Source organism: Macrobrachium rosenbergii, chromosome 46, assembly GCF_040412425.1.
Source record: "Macrobrachium rosenbergii isolate ZJJX-2024 chromosome 46, ASM4041242v1, whole genome shotgun sequence".
Classification (NCBI taxonomy): Eukaryota; Metazoa; Arthropoda; class Malacostraca; order Decapoda; family Palaemonidae; genus Macrobrachium; species Macrobrachium rosenbergii.
The window spans coordinates 2,804,320-2,823,457 of NC_089786.1; the positions used below are offsets into that span (position 1 = coordinate 2,804,320).

At 37.9% G+C, this 19,138-nt stretch overlaps 2 protein-coding genes across 9 annotated transcripts in view; one reads left to right on the forward strand and one right to left on the reverse strand.

Moving 5' to 3' along the window:
- Positions 1 to 1,699: 1,699 nt before the first annotated feature.
- Positions 1,700 to 18,093, reverse strand: LOC136830159 (uncharacterized protein PF3D7_1120000-like). Of its 4 annotated transcripts, none has more exons than XM_067089400.1 (8): positions 18,067 to 18,093; positions 13,764 to 13,886; positions 11,568 to 11,633; positions 10,901 to 11,074; positions 8,984 to 9,105; positions 8,129 to 8,273; positions 6,503 to 6,607; positions 1,700 to 2,652 (listed from the first exon to the last, which is right to left on the reverse strand). In XM_067089400.1, exons 1-8 carry the CDS (start codon positions 18,076 to 18,078, stop codon positions 2,506 to 2,508), a joined length of 894 nt encoding a protein of 297 aa, XP_066945501.1. In that variant the 5' UTR covers positions 18,079 to 18,093; the 3' UTR covers positions 1,700 to 2,505. The 4 variants fall into 4 exon arrangements, with proteins under 4 accessions (XP_066945501.1, XP_066945503.1, XP_066945502.1 ...); XM_067089402.1 differs by lacking the exon at positions 18,067 to 18,093 and adding an exon at positions 16,066 to 16,198; XM_067089401.1 differs by lacking the exon at positions 18,067 to 18,093 and adding an exon at positions 15,748 to 15,878.
- LOC136830157 (uncharacterized) overlaps positions 17,301 to 19,138 on the forward strand; it is a 29,660-nt gene continuing 27,822 nt past the window's right edge. For 3 of the 5 annotated variants that reach the window (XM_067089360.1, XM_067089365.1, XM_067089373.1), the window contains exon 1: positions 17,301 to 17,562. The gene's annotated coding sequence lies outside the window, so the exon portion shown is untranslated. The remainder of the gene's footprint in view (positions 17,563 to 19,138) is intronic. The other 2 variants (XM_067089371.1, XM_067089392.1) reach the window with 2 other exon arrangements.

Consider the following 19,138-nt stretch of genomic DNA (forward strand, 5'->3'; position numbering starts at 1 on the left):
CTGAGGGGTAAGATGGAAAAAATAAATGGTTATTAGATAAGGAAAAAGGATAAAACCTCCCAGTGCAATTGCTGCAGAAAGGTATGAAGGTGAATGCAGTACATTTTACTGAATGTGACGTGGTGTACCAAGGTTGCAAAAATTCAAAAGGAACATGGAAATTTAATTTTCCAAAATTTATACTGGCTAAGGATCTAGAGGGAGAATGATTATTTAGCAGGAGGTAGTAGAATATCTGTTACCTATTGACGGCAGTAAGAAAAGGAGCAGACTGGATGACGTGGTGATTATCGAGTAAACACAGCAAAACCTTTACACTTCTCTGCACAGTGCAAACAAGACCACTGACAAGGGGGTGTGATTGCGGAACAGAACGGAATATAAAATTTAGGCCAAGGGCCAAACTCTGGGACCTAAAAAGTCATTCAGCGCTGAGAGGGATATTGAAAATAAACAAAACAATTGAGTTTTCTGTAAAGCGTATAATCAACGCCACCGAAAATAGACCTACCTTTCAGTGGGTCTCAGTATAAGGTTGTATGAGCCGTGGCCAATGAAACTTTAACTGTGGCCTGGTGGTGGCCTGTCCTACATCATTGCCAGACACGCAATTATGGCTAACTTTAACCTTAAAATAAAATAAAAACTACTGAAGCTACAGGGCTGCAGTTTGGTGTTTGCTAATTGGAGGGTGGATGATCAACGTACCAATTTGCAGCCCTCTAGCCAAAGTGTGGACGGACAGACAAAGCCAGCACAATAGTTTTCTTTTAGAGAAAACTAAAAGCTTATAAAGATGTAACAGGAGGAAAATTAAACAGCTGCACTGTGAAACAACTGTTAGGAGAGGGTGGAAAGTACACTGGAAGAAAGAGAATATGAAAAGAGGTATGGTAAAAGAAATTAATGAGGTTACCGCTAGGAAATGGAAAATGAAATTTAGGCCAAAGGCCAAGTGCTGGGACATATGTCATTAAGCACTGAAAATAATACTGAAACAACTGTTGGGAGTGGGTGGAAAGTCAGATAAAAAGAGCTATGGATGGACATACAGTACTTTCTTCTTCTACAAGGAATGAAAAGGGCTGTAGCTACGGGCCAAAGTGACGCTGCAAAGAAACTTAAGTACTGTAATATCTACAATGCACCGAATGAGGTACACCAATAGCACTACCCTGCTGCTTTTTTTTTTGCATCTTTTTGCAGCTTGGGGTCGAAAGGACGCTACAAAGAACCATAACCAACATCCCATTGCACTGACAGCACTATTCTCCTACTGGGGTGTGTGTGTGTGTGTGATTGCAAATTGCTCAGAGCTTTAACGGGAAGATCTTGGTACACAAGAAGTCACTGAAGTGTCCAAATGCCAGAACATAGGTGGATATATACTATGTTAGGATGAAGAGAAATTCAGTTGCTTTAGTAACTGGTACAAACATTATGAAGAATAAGCAACTGAAAGAAACCAAGTGTTTCTTAGTATGTTTTGATGGTTGCAAGACTTAAAAATTGTGCAATGCAATATATGTAAAGATGGTCAATGGGGAATTATTTGGCATGCTGTAATTGTTATACAAAAGGGGGAAAATGGCCTATTTTCTGTTCATAATTTTTGTGGTTTTCACAATTTAAAGAACCTAATTCCCACAGAAAACAAGATTAACTACATTAAGGGCTTAGGGATTAAAAATAAATCAGATGAGTATTATAGAAACTTTATTCATTACAGTTTTTGCTGTATTACAGCCTCTGTAATGTTGGTGATACTCCATTTCACCTATACATGAGAAATAAGTATTTGAAAAAAAAAATTCTAAGCTTTACTCAAAGAAAAATGAACCTCTTCATCTCTCATAATGATCTGAACTTCCTAGAGAAAAATGAACCCCTTCATGTCTCATAATCATCTTAACTCACTCAACAAAAATGAACCTCTTCGTGTCTCAAAATCATCTTAGCTCACTCAACATAAATGAACCTCTGTGTCTCATAATCATCTTAGCTCACTCAACAAAACTGAACCTCTTTGTGTCTCATAATCATCTTAGCTCACTCAACATAAATGAACCTCTTTGTGTCTCATAATCATCTTAGCTCACTCAACAAAAATGAACCTCTTTGTGTCTCATAATCATCTTAGCTCACTCAACATAAATGAACCTCTTTGTGTCTCAATCATCTTAGCTCACTCAACAAAAATGAACCTCTTCGTGTCTCAAAATCATCTTAGCTCACTCAACAAAAATGAACCTCTTTGTGTCTCAAAATCACCTTAGCTCACTCAACAAAAATGAACCTCTTCATGTCCCATAATCATCTTAAGTGACTAAAGAAAAATAAACCTCTTCATGTATCATAATCATCTTAAGTGACTAATCAAAATTGAACCTCTTCATCTCGCAAAATCATCATAACTCAACAAAGTAAAATGAACCTCGTTGTGTCTCACAATCATCTAAACTGAATAAAGAAAAATGAACTACTTCATCTCCCAATCATCTGAACTCAAACTTCACATTGTTCTCTACCGTCATTTAACATTTTAAATCTGACACACCCTTCTTTCACGTCTTCAGCAAGAGCTTCGAGTTCCGACAATATCTTTTCTTTCTTTCTTTCTTCCACTGCTTTCAAAAATTGTTCATTCTTTGCCTGGAATGTAGATAATAAATACTTCAACATACCTGTACAGAAAACACTAAAGTATATAAACCAAAGAAAAAACAATTTGAAAGTGCCATGCAGAAGAACTAGGATCTTTCAATATTTAATTATCATGAGGTTGATTTATTGTGTGGCCTTACACAATAAACAGATAATAGTACTTTTAGTTATTTTAAAATAGTTTAATGAGAACCATTTAAAGGCCACCAGGAAGAGGGAAAATGGAAAAACCCAAGACCCACCCACAAAAACAGGTGACGTGGTAAAAGCAGTAAGACAACCAGTCATCCATGAGCTTACCAAATGAAAACATGATTAAAGACGGAAAAAAAGAGGACTTCAGGAGAGGTAAACAAATGAAAAGAGGACGCACTGCAATATGGAAATTTCAGAGGCAAAAGAAAACTTGGGCATGCTATGAAAACACTGTATTGCAAAGTGCTAGAGAAAAGGCTTAGAAATAGTCAGTTTGGCTTCAGCCAGGGACACCACCAGCAGGCAGCAGTCTGTAATGAGGCAACTAAAGGAAAATTTCCATACAAGGATGATGACATTATACCACATATTTGAGGAAATTCAAAGACATCTGACAGTACCAAGGCAACAATTAAATTGGCATTACAATAGCAGTCGGTCCCAGAAAAACTGAAGCTAGTGAAGTTACTGTACTATAAAACTAGACCTAAAGCAAAGACAGAGTAATGGAAGACACTGTAAAGAAGTGTGGAAAATGGAGCCCTGAGGGGCTACTTTATACAGGTGACCCTGTGTTTACAGAAAATTTAAAGAACGTTTAAAAGGTGGAAGTGTGTATGAATGGAGAGGAGAGGACTAAAAATCAATGTGCATAAAACAAAGCTTGAAGTGACAGGAAAGAATGCACACAAAAAATATGCTCTCAGGAAAGTGGCTGTGAGGTTGTTGCAAGAAAGGTGGAGGGGTAAAGTCTATACAGTATGCTGAAAGTAATAACTGGTGTCACACGAGGCACTCAGGATTGTACAATAGATGTAATGAGATTTTCAATGCCTCAGGGGCACACCGGACTGTGAAGAAGCAGTTAAGAAAGTAGGCAAAAGTAACTGCAACATGGATAAAATGAGGCGTAAATAACAATCCTGGTGATAAAAATGTTCCATTTGCCTAAAAAAACACACTTCCAATGGCTGCAGACGCTGTACTACTCTACACGGCAGAAAAATGGGCCCTTACAAGGAAAATGAAGGAGATTTGAAGTGTGACAGCAGAATGTTAAGGTTTGTGGCCAGAGTATGCTGGGAAGGTTATATTACAAACGAGGAATTGGTGGAGGTATCGTTTCAACATGTGATGACAAATGATGAGGAAGAACATATCAAGAAAGTGATACATACAAAAGTATCAGGGCAAAGACCTATAGGAAGGCCCAGGAAATCGTGGAGAAAGGGGACACAAGGGAGTGGCTTCATTTCATTGCACATCCAACCCCATGAAGTTAAAAGATTATATAAAAATGTTTAAGACAATAATCACAATAAAACACATTTAATGAGAACACCAAGGCACATTTCTGTACTCTCAAGGCACAATGAAAGATTTAGTCTTAAAATAAATAATCAGTGCAGTTGGAGTTAGGTAATGTTGAAGATGTGAGATAGCCCAATAAGTTGAGACCGTACGAATGGATGAAACAAGTAAGGATGAAAAAGTGCGGCTGGGGCCTAAGAAGGACCATTACCAAGAACCTTTAGTGTCATCTACAGTGTGCCATGCCAAGTGTAGCCCATATGGGATTTAAGTGGTACTAACTTTTTTTTTGCATTGACTCTTTGGTTGGTCCCATCTGCACTGCTTTCTGCATTTCCTCATTTTTTTCACCCATTTTATTTAGCTGTCCAGCTTCTTTAACATAACACTTAAATTCCACCTCTCATTTAAAAACAAACAAAAACAAACCGATTCAGGTGAGCATTTAGTCCCAAGATGAACTCACTTCAGGATGCACAAAACTTATGATAATAATGATTAAATATTTAAAATGCACATTGCAGCAAACAAACCACTATTTTACTAGAACAAAATCACACACCAAAGTTGAAGCAATGCAATCAAATAGTTTTTGCTGCTCATGAAGCAAACATTTGACACTGTTCACTAAAAGGGGTTTGTGAGCCAGGCACCAATTTAGAGAGCTTTCTCATTCCTGCTGTCAAATTTTACAAGATGGGAGGGAGATACTTGAGTATACTATTAAATGTTTATTTCCCAACTGAGAAGGAAGGACCAATTTGGCTCTTAAGGACTGTATGACAATCAAACTTCTAATTCAGTTCAGAAAACTTTCACCAGCCTGACTATGTAAGGCGTTCCTGTGTTTTCACGCTGTATCAGTTACCAATAACAAATACTCTGGCCTAATCATGCCAAGCGACAGAAGGTGTAAATATTCAAATACCACAGAGACAATAAGGCATCTACTGTCTAAGTTGCTAAACATGGAGGAAAGAAGTAAAAAAGCAGACCTTGTGATTGACTCAAAAGTGTCCAAAAACTGGGCTGAATTACTGATGCAACACAGCTCTGCTTACACCCAGAGAAGCAACTTGATCTAAAGAACCAGAGTCTCCTTGCCAAGGTGGTTTCAGACCACAATGCCTCCCATCAGCAAGCACCTCAAGATAGTCAAGTCCTTGCTGCCCTCAGCCACAAAAGCTCCTGGCAAGCTACTCAAGGAAGGTAATCAGCATTAAAGACAAAAGCTGTTTAGTTGAACATGGAGCTCAAAGGTAGTTCTAATCATCTCTGGCAACATTTAAAACCACGAAAACATGCATGGTAAATACTTATTATCAAATACCTTAACAAGATTGAGTCAAAACTCACACAGGTCAAGCCCAAATGGTTATTTCTATTTGCCAAAATTTGACCAGTCATACAATACAGTCGACCTCCAGTATTTGCAGGGGATGCGTACCACAACACACCCGCGAATAGCTAAAATCCACGAATACTAAACACCCCTCTAAAAATGCTTATAATTGCCTACTTTTATAGTTCAAACACCAAAAAATTCCTTTGAAAATGCTTATACCACAAAAAGTGCATTTACTCAGGATGCATTTACTCAGGAAAATTATATGAAAATACAGGACTGTAATTAGTGAATATTTCTCACCAAAAAATAACGAATAGGCAAATTTTCCGCAAATAATGTGTATATACATTCCACATAAAAATCCACGAATAGGTGAAGCCACAAATCTGAACAGGAACAGCAGACATGTTTAACTGTTAGTGTCGACATGTATATACTTTCTGAACTCAAGGGATTGATACATGCAGCTAATTCCTCAAAAATCCATGCATCAAACAAGTACAGTATAACCGATTAAAAGACAAGGCAAAATATTCAAATGTTGTAAACTGTTCCTGTCAAGATTAATATAATCTGCCATTTACTGAAAATGACAGATTTTAGTGTTACTAGACACTCCCTGATGGGATGGCTGTATGTATTTGATCTGGTTCAGATTTAGCTTCCGATGCAATATCAGTCTGCATGAAGACTGATACATTCTGATAATTAAAAATGTAATAGATCACGCAAGGGAAAAAGAACAAGTATGTTATGATGTGCTTGTGATGGAAAAAACATTACAGGAATAATAGGTCATGTTGGGTCACAAATAAAATACAATGGCATTCTAAAAACAAAAGACATCCTTGTTCATTATATGTTTGATAAAAACTTCCTCAGATTATATATATACATCCCTGTCTCCTGAAGGCAGATTTACAAAACGACCACGAAAAAATTTACGTACTGCATCTTAAAAGTATTATGTTTCTCCAAACTCACCTGACCAGCGATGTAGCCTTTTTGCATTGACAATTCTTGCACAGCCTCTTTAGTGAGCTCTTCCTCTGCTTCCAGAACAGCAATGTCAGCCTTCAATGTTTTTACCTATCAAGAGAATAAAATTTCTAAAATAACATTATATTCCCTTTCAATATTTCTTCAATTATGCTCATGCGAATAAAGCTATTCGTTTCTGTTTGACTTGAAGAAAAGAATAAAAAAGTCATTTGCCTGTGAGACCTAGTGGCTTACAATACTAATGAATATTTAATCGAAAACTCACCAGAAATTTTTACATAAACTTTTTCCTTTGTGGGGTCAGACACAGTGTTAAATTCAAATGTCATGTCATTTCATATTGCTTATATAGGTAAACAAGATACAAATCTGTATCACTCACATAATTCATGAAAGGAATATTTGCCTCTGGCCAAAACAATTTTTAAGACAGTACTCGTTACGTTCCTCACCTTAAGAATCACTGAAAATTACAAACCTCTGTCAAGGCTTTATTATTTTAATATGAAAACAGAGAGAATGTTAGTAGTGAAAATGGAATTTTTTTAAATATGTTTTTTCAATATAAATCCATTATTTTACACAGACTTCACGCATCAAGTCAGTTAGTACATTTACATATGATGCCCCCAATTGCAAACAGCCTCACTTCTTGTACATTCTGAGGAGCTGTGCCACAGCAGTGTGTCAGAAGACGGCTCCTATGGCAAAAGTACTGGCTCTGTGAACACTTTTTCCAAACTTGTATGTATTCGTTTCATCTGAGGCTGTGGGGAAGCTGTCATTATTTTGCAACAACGCCTGGAATGACCAACCTGCTGCCAGCTCTGTACAATGGGATATAAAATTTAGGCACAAGGCCAAGCACTGGGACCTATGAAGTCATTCAAGTTCTGGTAGAACTTGTACAAGTGAGGTTGACAAAATAACTTCTCCCAGCTCAGAGTAGATCTCTGGATTATTACCATGAGTGACAGCAGGTATGGTTACCACTCCTGTGACAACCAGTGACAAGCCACTAATCAGTTACATCCCTTGAATGACAAACTCTGTCCAGTGCTAGCATTTTCAGTGATACTGGCTAGAAGGCACATATCTCCAGGTTGTCTCACAGAACAGCAAATGTGTTGCTTTACCAAGATTTAAGGCACAGAAAAGAGGAGTACAAGTCTACCAAAGAATTGCCCCACAATCTCCCAAGAACTTGCATGGTTCTCATGGTAATGTCCAGAGGGACAGTTAGTATTCAAGTATCTGTGGATTAATTACAGTTTTTAAAGACTTGACACAGGTGATTAATACCATCATTTTAGACCTAGAAAACTAGCCTCTAGTTACATATCTAAATATAATTCGCTTTTCCTAAAGTACACGGAAAACCTACAGCCTAAAAATCTAGTTTCAGGACTCAGATTCTACTCTGTATGGAATCACAAACAATCATTTTAAAATCCACCAATGTTTTACAGTAACTGCCTTCCAATAAAGATTTGTACCTAATGAATTTAACCAAAATAGTGAGAACAAAAGTAAATGCTTAATAAACATTAGCATAATACCAGTAAGAGTAAAATTTCATTTATGATACAAAATAGAGTTCCTTCTTACCTTTTCTTTCAAATTCTCCAACTGAAGCTTCAAACTAGAACTTTCTTTCTTCAAAGAATCCAAGTATATTGCTTGTGCAACTTGGACCTCTTGACATTCCTGTCGCAGGGCTGGAAACAACTGCTCTGTGCATTGCTGAAGACTTCTGAGGAAGGCAGATCACTAATTACAGTAGAAGTTTTCGCCTACACAGGTAAATGGTGTGAGGGAGGGGGGGAGTGGTCTTATTGAGCTATTCAAATCCATGATTGGGAACGGAATACAAAATTTAGGCCAAAGGCCAGGCACAATGAGGTCATCCAGCACTGACAGGGAAACTGACTGTAACAAAGTTTATAAGGTGTAATGGGAAGAAAACCCCCAGTTACAATACGAAACAATTGCTAAGAGAGGGTGGAAAATAAGATGGAAGAGAGAATATGAACAGAGGTACAGTAAAATACATGAAAGGCATTGCAGCTAGGATACAGAGGGATGCTGCACAGAACCTCAAGTACTGCCTACAGCTCACCATGTGTGGTGCACTGACGGCACTAACCCCCATGGGGAAATCTATGTTGATACCATAATAGAAAGAGTATACTATATCTAACTGGAAGTTTGGGCTAAGAATTTTAATTCACCCTCTGTTAATGTCTGTAAGGAAGGCAGGAACTTTGTATTTGTCATCTTCTTATAAACAAACTGCTACAAAATGGCTTTGCTACTTGACTTATGAAAATAATAAACAATAGTATAAAGTTTCTAAGTTCAACTTTGATACAGAACTTACAATTTTTTAGACTACACTTTGTAAGAAAATGAAGTAAATAATTTCTCTCAGCTGAAAATCCCAATAATGTCACCACCACTTACTTTTCAAATTCCTTTACATCTTGAAAAATATCACATTTTTCTTCATACACACATCTGATCCACAGATGTGTCCCAAGAACTTCATGGTCGTGCACCTTTTCTTTAATTTCTGCCAATTCAGCCTGAGAGGTCAGAAATACAAAAAAAAAACCATTAACCTAAGAAGATTGGTTAGATAATTGATATGCTCATGCTCTAGCAAGACCTTTGGGTACTTGCTAAGGAATAGTAAAACCTGACTACTCTACGTACACATTTGAACATGAAGAAGACACATCCCCATGAAGCATACACAAAGTATATTATTTCAGTCTGCCTCCAGTGCATTCTTCAATCATTAACCCTTCTTAGAGAGAGAGAGAGAGAGAGAGAGAGAGAGAGAGAGAGAGAGAGAGAGAGAGAGAGAGAGAGAGAGAGAGAGAGAGAGAGACCCTAGCAAATTCTAAACACGTTTACTGGCGTATGGAACATTTTGTTATTTTTTTTTTATGACAAAAAAATTAAATCTGCTCTGTCAAAGCACTATACAAATCAAATCTGTTCTGTCAAAGTGATATAGGATTCATTAATGTTAAATACATCATCTGCAACAGACTATCAAGTAAAACGAAGCTTTCAACAATAAAATCAAAACAGAATGAGAAAAATTTTTTCTTATTTTCCATAAGAAAAACAAACTCTTGTGGGCTATTTTTCTTTTTGGTAAGCATTCCAATCTACACAACTTATAAAAGAAATCAAGTACTGTATATTACCTTACTTTATGCATTTAGGCCTATACGCAAACATGAGCTCAACCAGGCATTGAAAAATATGTTCTCATCAACTGCTTAACTTTTTTGAATAAATGCAAACTTCTCTTTTGCCGCCAAGCTATGGCAAGTGTAACTAGGCCTACTAGTTTATTTCAAATTCCTCTTCTGTGTTAGTATCATCAAAGCCCATTTCAGGGCATTAAAACTATAGTTCAAACCTTCTAACGTTAATCATATATTCAATGCCACTGAGATCCAAAATCTACAAAAAATTTAATTTGAAGGTTTGATTTTACAGGCAGCCCCCAGTTAACAGTGGGGGTTCCGTTCCCAGCCAACTGCCGATAACCAAAATTTTTTGTTAACTGGAACATCACAATGATTATGGTAATAAATGGCATTTATGATGCTATAAGTACTGATAGACCAGTAAACTGCCTACTAGCACTGAAAATTGCTTACCGGTGCCAAAAATCTGGTTAACAACGTCGTTAACCAAGCGTCGTAAACATGAAACGCCATTAACCAATGCCACTGGTAAGCGGGACCGCCTGTATGGAAAACCTCACTACACCACTCAGAATGGAATAAAGTCTCTGCAATCACAGCATGAAGGGGATAAGAACAAAACACAGCAAGCATAAAATAGGAACGCGAACACAGCCCTCATCTGAAAATGAAGTCAGATAAGGCAACAGAGTTCAGCCGGCCAATGCTATCTGGTTTGGGTTAGTCACACTCCGACTTCTCCAGTGCTCCATGACAAAGGACTTTGTGTACTACAATGTTTGTTTATTATTTTTTTTTTTTTGCAGATGTGGTCTAGGATACCAACTATTACATTTTTTTAAAGTTATGTCTTTGATTTAATTACAAGCCACTCCACCTTGGGATGGATATCTTTAATTACAATCCCTTCCACCTGAGGATGAATGACCATCAGCAAAAACTACCATCCTGAATATACTTGGATGTGGTAAATGGGTATATCTTTTACTTCTTCTTAAAAACTGAAGAGGCCGAGCACTGTAATGGCAATTAGCGCCAGAGTACGTAAAGAATGGAGGTACTGAAACCTCGATTCTACGTAAAGAACAGTTTCTGAAATCTCGATTCTGTTTCTGAACGACGTTGTAATCGTGACACTACAGTCCCAACTTACAAATTCCTTCGCTATCTCTTCTTGCAACTGCCTTTTCTCTTTCTCCAAATCGCATCCCTCTGCTCTGACTTTCTCGATTTCTTGCCTAAGAATCATCCCTTGCTTGACAGCTTCCATGGCAGCTTCGTTGGCTGGTGGAGAACATACCATAACTTCATCGTCCTGTACGTTGTACTGCAAAGTATAGAACAGAATAAAATGCAGAATTTAGGCCACAGGCCAAGCACTGGGACCTGTGAGATCATTCAGTGCCAAAAGGGAAATTGAGAGCAAAAAGGTTTTTGAGGTGTAACGGGAGAAAAACCTCACAGTTGCAACATGAATCAACTGCTAGGAGAGGGTGGAAAGTAAGATGGAAGAGAATATGAATGGAGGTACAGTAAAAGGAATGAAAGGGGTTGCAGCTAGGGGCCAAAGAGACATTTTAAAGAACCTTAAGTGATTGCTGCAAGTACCGCATGTGGTGCACTGATGACACTGAACCCCTACGGGGAACTGAAATGTATAAAAAGAATAAAAATAACAGTATTTATTATTCATGGCTAAAAACACAGTTTGGAACTGCAAACTGGGTGTCAAGGCAAAGGGAACGCTGCAAAAGAATCTTGAGTATTGCCTACATTATTACTACCCTCTCAAGGAGATTCCAGCCTGTAATTAAACTTACCTCTTTGAAATCTGAAGATTTTGCTTTCAGCTGGTGAGACTGTCTGCTTGTCTTTTTAACCTCCTCCTGAAAATAAGAATCAAGATATAACTGCAAATTAAACATACAGTCTCACACAATTAACTTGTATGACCCATAACCAACAAAATTTCTTGAAGAATTTAAATCTAAAGGCTTTTTTACAAGGAATTACAATACAAAATTTAGGCCAAAGGCCAAGCGGTGAGACCTATGAGGTCAATTCTGCACTGAAAATAATGTTGGAACAATTGTTAGGTTAGAGTGGAAAGTAAGGAGGAAGAAAGAGGATATGAACAGAAGTATAGTAAAAGGAACGACAGGGGCTGCAGCTGGGCGCCGGAGGGACACACTTCAAAGAACCTCAAATAATGTGCAAAGTGCGATGCATGAGGCACACTGTTGGTGTAGGGGCTTTTTTATTTGACACAACTGGTGCAGGATGATGGGAACAGATTCAGAGGCTGAAGAAAACTCTTTTTCACCTATCCTAATTCATTAACCTTAATATTAGTGGCCTGAAGACCTTCAGACATTTACATTTGCCACAGTTTAGCAATTATCATCTCTCAATACTTAATCTAACTTATTTCCTACTAACCATTAAAGTTCATCAAAACAATCTTCCTATACTTAACTTAGCCTAAAAGGTTAAGTATATCTTAGTTTCACCAGACCACTGAGCTGATTAACAGCTCTCCTAGGGCTGGCCCGAGGTATTAGATTTATTTTACGTGGCTAAGAACCAACTGGTTACCTAGCAACGGGACCTACAGCTTATTGTGGAATCCAAACCACATTATGACGAGAAATGAATTTCTATCACCAGAAATAAATTCCTCTAATTCTTCATTGTTAACTTAGCCTAACTTAATACTATCAATAGTCAAAATATTATCAATAAATAATCCAACTCTGGCGTATATCCCATTCAAGTTCCTTCTCTTTCTCGGCACTTCATCTCAGAATAACCCAAGATAACCACGAAAGTCAACACACGATTTTGGGGATCACTACGGAGTTTATTTCAGCTGAGGGCAGAAATTACCCAAACTTGGCCTACCACAATGGCACTACCCTCCCCCACCCAGGGTTCTTTACTAGACATCAAATCTGATGTATAGGGTACATTCATTAGGCAAATACCATACAGGCAGTCCCCGGTTTACGATGGGGGTTCCATTTTTATGCCGTGTCGTAAACCGAAAATCGTCGTAAACTGAAAAATTGTCAAAAATCTAAGAAAACCCTACTTTTAATGCTTTGGGTGTATTGAAAATAATGTAAACTGCATTTTTATTGAGTTTTTCAATAAAAAAACTCAAAATTTTGATTATTCTGCTGTTTTGAACCATATTTCTTCCATCGGATCGGCGTACGACGCGTCGTAACCCTGGAACATGCGTCGTAAACCAAGAAATAATTTCTGATGAATATATCTTAAAAGCGTTGTAACCTCAGATTGTCGTAAGCCGGACCCGTCGTAAACCGGAGACTGCCTGTACTCTCAAATATATCACAACACATAATTGAAAATAGCTATGGTAGGAAAGCTCAAATACTATATATGATTAGCAATAACCATCGCTTCATTCCTAGAACCTCTATTACAGTGGTTTTAACCTTTTTATTACCAGGCCCCCTCTGAGAGTTGGTCCTTCCCTCCACAGCCCCCCTTGCATCTGTGAGTAAAATTCCTCCCAGATTTAAAGAAAGATGAAAAACAGAAGAGAAGGGGTGTTTTTATTCTTTTGCGAATGAATTAGTGAGATACCTGACACTGCTTCTTTGCGACTCTTGTAAAGAGAAAAATGAATATGATTAGAGAATTCTTAATTTTTCCCTAGGGCTCGTGGCCCCCTTGGAAACTGCTGACGGCCCCCCGAAGAGGGGGGCGTCAGCAGTAATGTATATTTTCTATACAATAAAGTGCTTCACTGTAAAAACAACATATAATGTAGCTACCTCTAGTACAGTAATGTGTTAGTATATTTTTCTTCCAAATTGTAAATATTATAATACTACTCTTATTAATACTATTCAGAAGAGGAACCCTATTCGTATGGAACAAGCCCACAGGGGACACTTCACTTGAAATTCAAGGAAGTCTAATTACATTTATGTCTTATTTTCACTAATACATGTCCACTTGATATTTAAGCAACTTCAATGAATTACCTTGCACTGCTCTGCAAGTGACAATCCACGAAACACTTTCCGGAACAATGTATGACACTTGTCATCATCCATCTTGATTGTAGGCGCCTCCTTTTCGACGAAGAGTGGGAGATGATTGTTGAACTGCAAAAGAAACCATATAGGCCTACAGTAATCAGGGGCGTCATTTCAGATTTTTGATGGGGGGGCGAAGGCGGTTCGGCGAGTGAAGCGAGCCTAATCACCTGGGTTTTTTTTTTATTGTGAGCTATTTTATGTGTTTTTTGAAGCACATAAAACAGACAGATATAACTTAATGTGAAGAAACATTTGAATTTCGGTAGGAATAATGGAAAACCAGCTGCTGTTAATTCTTGGGGCTTGGTGGGGTGAGGGGGGCAAGTTGAGGCTGGGGGGGTGGGAACTTGAGTCTTGGGGAGGGGCAGTTGCCACCCCCAGCTCCCCTTGACAGCAATCAATAGTTAAAAGAAACCATATACAGTAATCAATAAAGTTAAAAGAAACCATATAGGCCTACAGTAATCAACAAAGGTAAAAGAATCCATATAGGCCTACAGTAATCACTAGATAAAAGAAACCATATACAGTACAGTGCATACTTAATAATGTTAAAAGAAACCATATAGGCCTACAGTAATCAATAAAAGAATCCACAGGCCTAGATAAAAAGAAACCATATACAATACAGTGCATACTTAATAATGTTAAAAGAAACCATATAGGCTTACAGTAATCAATAGTTAAAAGGAACAATATACAGTACATATTCAATCAATTTAAAAGAAACCATATAGGCCTACAATAATCAATAGTTAAAAGAAACAATCAATAAAATAAAAAAAGAAACCATATAGGCCTACAGTAATCAATAGTTAAAAGAAACCATGTAGGCCTACAACAATCAATAAAGTATAAAGAAACCATATAGGCCTACAGTACTCAATAAAGTTACGACACCATATAGGCCTACAGTAAAGTTAAAAGAAACCATATAGACCTACAGTAATCAATAAAGTCTAATAACTTGAAAAATATTAGCAAATTCATTCATCAACACCAATCGCTAACTCACACCCTTGTCGTTGCCATAAAAATTTAAAAAGCCGAAACCCTCACTAGCCTATAACGCCGAATAGGCCAATTAGGCTTCAGCAAGAAATCAACTCACGGCATCTGATAGACCTATTATCAAGCTTGGCTAAAGTAGGTCAAGTTATGCCCAGTAAGCTAATGGAGTAAGTAAAACTTTACTTTAGTTGCCCAGCCTGATTCCCGCCAGATACCAACCAGGACAGGTTACGGACTTTCTGGGGGGTCTCTGCCCCCCTCGGCCAGGTCAGGGCATGTCGCCGTAAGTTAGGTTAGGTAGGTGAGACCTGGTTAGGTCAGGACCTGGAATCATGGGAATCTGGCTGCACATCTAAAGTAAAGTTTTACCGAGGAATAGGCAAGAGTGGAATGTAAAATTTAGGCCAAAGGCAAAGCGCTGAGGCCTACGAGGTCATTCAGAGCCGAAATGGAAACTCAGGATCAAGGTGGTTTGAAAGATATAACGCGAGGAAAACCTTGAGGAAAGGAAGACGGAAGAAAGACTCCTAATTGGGCATCAATTCCAAATTGGGCATCAGTTCCTAATTGGGCATCAATTCCTAATTGGGCATTGATTCCAAATTGGGCATAAATTCCTATTTGGGCATTGATTCCAAATTGAGCATCGATTCCTAATTCGGCATAAATTCCAAATGGGGCACCGACTCAAAATTGGGCATCAATTCCAAAATGACCATCGATTCCTAATTGGGCATCGACTCTAAACTGGGCATCGACTCCAAATATGGCATCGACTCCAAATTAGGCATCGATTCCAAATTGTGCCACGATTCCAAATTGGGCATCTGGTATGTCTCGCCAAACCCAGGTTACTTAATGCAAGTTAGGGTTGACCAATGACATGCCCTAGATACCCCGGTAGCCTGTGACCTACTTTCGTTCCAACCTCCAAAATCACCGGGTTTCCAAACTGACATCAAACATAAAATCACAAACAAAAGATCGTAAACGTCAAACACAGACATATTTATTTATGTAAAAAATATATATATAATCACAGACATATTTATTCATGTAATAAATATATATATAAACAAAAAAATAAATATTCGAGTGGATAATGGCGGGAACATGGCGGCGCCGGTAATCTTCAGTATTTACCCTGCAGTTGATTCACAATCCTTAAATAAAATACATTAGTCAGAGAGTGTTATGCAACAAAAATACATAGTTGTATTTTATAATAAATTACCTATGACCTTTCGTTTATGGGTACCACGTTCTTCAATTCACCTGCGCATGCGCAAGAGCTTCAGCGGACCTTCGGCGGTTATGCTTGCAATTCCTTACTTAAAATTCAAATGCACAGTTAAACTAATATATTCAACTTGGCCGTAGGAAATAAGCTTTTAAATGTTTAAAAATTAACGATAGATTTTTCTAAATACAAGAATCTTCAAACGCCATGTTATATGGCGATTGACAACATCTAGGCCTAAAGAGTTTATGGTTAAAATTTGAAAACCCAGTTGCTGTGGATTAACGTAATGTAACAGCTACATAAGCAATCAGCTTTAAGTAACAAAAAACAGAAACCTTTTTCCTGGAACTGCCAAAATTCAAATCAGAATCATGACTGTTATGGTGTCTCTTCCTGAATACATTAATTTTAAATGTGCTTCAAACCAGTCATTGACAATTCCTAGATCGTAGAGTATTGAGAGTATCTCTTAAATAAGGTCTGTTTTTTCATTAAGATTCTTTTGAACAATAACGGTCACTTTTCTCTCCTCCAAAAATATAAGGAAAAGGAGTGCACAGATAATGATGCGGATACATAGATAGTTGACCTCAGCAGACGACACATTATGACAAGGTCATGTCAGTCATTCCTCAGTGAACATAATTTGCCAGATTTTTAGAGAAACCGAAAAAGATAAAATTTCATTAAAGGATATTGGAGTTTTCATGTTGTTATAATTATTATTATTATACAGAAGATGAACCGCATTCATAAGGAACAAACCCACAGGGGCCATTGACTTGAAATTCAAGCTTCCAAAGAATATGGATCGTTAAGCTGCATCGTACGTCACCATGGCGTGATCAGTATGAAACTCATATAAAAATCTACTTCAAATTTACCGTTACCGAGATGTTTACCGTCTTTTGTTTACGTTTTACCATTCATGCCAATGGGACTGATACTGAACACGAAGCTCATGGGAGTGGTGCTGGTATTGAAGTCAAACTTTACAGCGAAAGAAACGACCGTCAGAAACGTTCAAACATATGAAAATGACATTTCCGAGTCAATAATTGGATCAATTATTAAGATTAAAATTATACCACTACTCATATTTCAACTCTTCATTCCATATAAACCTATTTTGCATAGCTGACGTCCGGCTTTCACAGTACTAACGAAAATGGCGCTGAAATTATCTCTCCAACTGCGCCACGGTCGATCATCTCACGTCTCCATTTACTCTGGTAAGTCTGCGCTCTTCCCAAAACTCAATGTCGTTTGTTTACGTTTTGCACAACAGAAAAACTCCTAATCTCGTCGATTTGTTTTAATTTTGTGAATCATTTTTGCAAATATAATAAGGCATGTGAACGTTTGTGTAGTGTGTTACTTTAATTTGCATAAAAGAACCTAACTTGCCACGAGGTTAGGCTTCGTGTGTTTACATATCACCGACTTCATATTCATACATCGTCATACATCAGGCATGTAATGATGAATGTAAGTGCTGATTATTTATTTTCATTCAATCTTATCTTTTCTAATGCATGGACTGGCGCGTGTGTTACCTCAAATATCTTATTGGTTTCCAGAATGTAAAATGTGACAGCTGATACTCTCGTTTGTTATGATTACGTAATGGCCATGCTTGCCAGACGTACGATGTTATCGTAACCTTGACCATGAGTGCTACAGTGGGTTTGCTCGGATTAAAATTTATCGTTAGAGAATTAGTGGTATCTGGGCCGTTGAGGTAACGAAAATTCCCGAACGAAAACGTATTATAAGTCACAGATATGGCAAACCAGACATATTTCAGCCTTCGATTCAAACGCTCTAGCTAACAGAGTTTCCATCACCGCCTTCGTCTGCGAGTCCCCGTAGGACGGTACTAGGGTAGAGAATCAGCTTCCCTTATGCGTTGCAATTTTTAACCTTGTACTTTTTAGTCTTGCTGTCCAGTTAAATTTGCCTTCGCCCAGCTTGGGACACCGTCTATCTTACCTTTGTTCTCATATCTTCGTCTCTGCTGGTTATCAGTGTTTAGGGGTCAACTCATGCCCCCTCCCCCTGTTCCTTTAACACCTTACCAGACTTATGGGCATCCGATTCCTTAACAAGGTGGCTGGGTACAATGACGAAGCCTTCTGAACAACCGGCTGTAGTACTTAGAGCAGCAATCATATGTTCATTGTCCTGTGCAGAACTATTTGTATAATTATTGTAATGAGCAGATATATTCCATATGTATAACGTTACTTCGAGCTTAGGCTAGAAACGGGCTTATCAAACTTCGTCCCACCCCCTAACCCAAGCCCACACCCTCCTGGAGATCGTCTAGAGATGCGCACTAAAATGGCTCTTGGAAATGAGCAGAACAACAAAAGCCGAAAGCATTGAAGAACACAGTGTTGAGAAGAACATCAGGATCATGATTTATTGGAAAAGATTGATGATCCAGATTTTATTTTTGGGATTCAGTTTATTTTTTAGCAGAGGCACAGCCTCAGAAGAGCAAGAAAAATAAAAGACCAACAGCAAAAAAACAGAAAACAGAAGAAGGGGGAAAAATCGAAATTTGGAAACAAATAGGGCGAAACAGCCTCTCAGGACAGAAGAGAATGTAGAAGAACGGCCATCTGGAGAGACTAGGCTACCTGCAATCGATACTGGAACTTAGAAAAAAAATAGGCGTAGATCTAGATGCTCTGACAAAGTGGCATGTATAGGTGCCTACTGCAGACAAAATCGGTCACAAATAGATCCGAAAACCAATCGAGTTCATGAGGAGGTCCATTTTTTTTAAGTCTATAAGCTCTTTCTTAACGGTAGGCCTAGGCTTTACCTGTCAGTGGCCTCAGTTGATGAAATTGAAGAATATTCAGACAGAATTACGTGAAGACTAATAAATGGATTTTGAAATATGGATGAAGCTGCTGAAAAGATTCACTGGGTGGCCCTCTATTGACAATGAACTTTTAGTGAACAACAGTGAAACTATAGATGCCACCTGCCATATATATAAATATATTATATATATATATATATATATATATATATATATATATATATATAT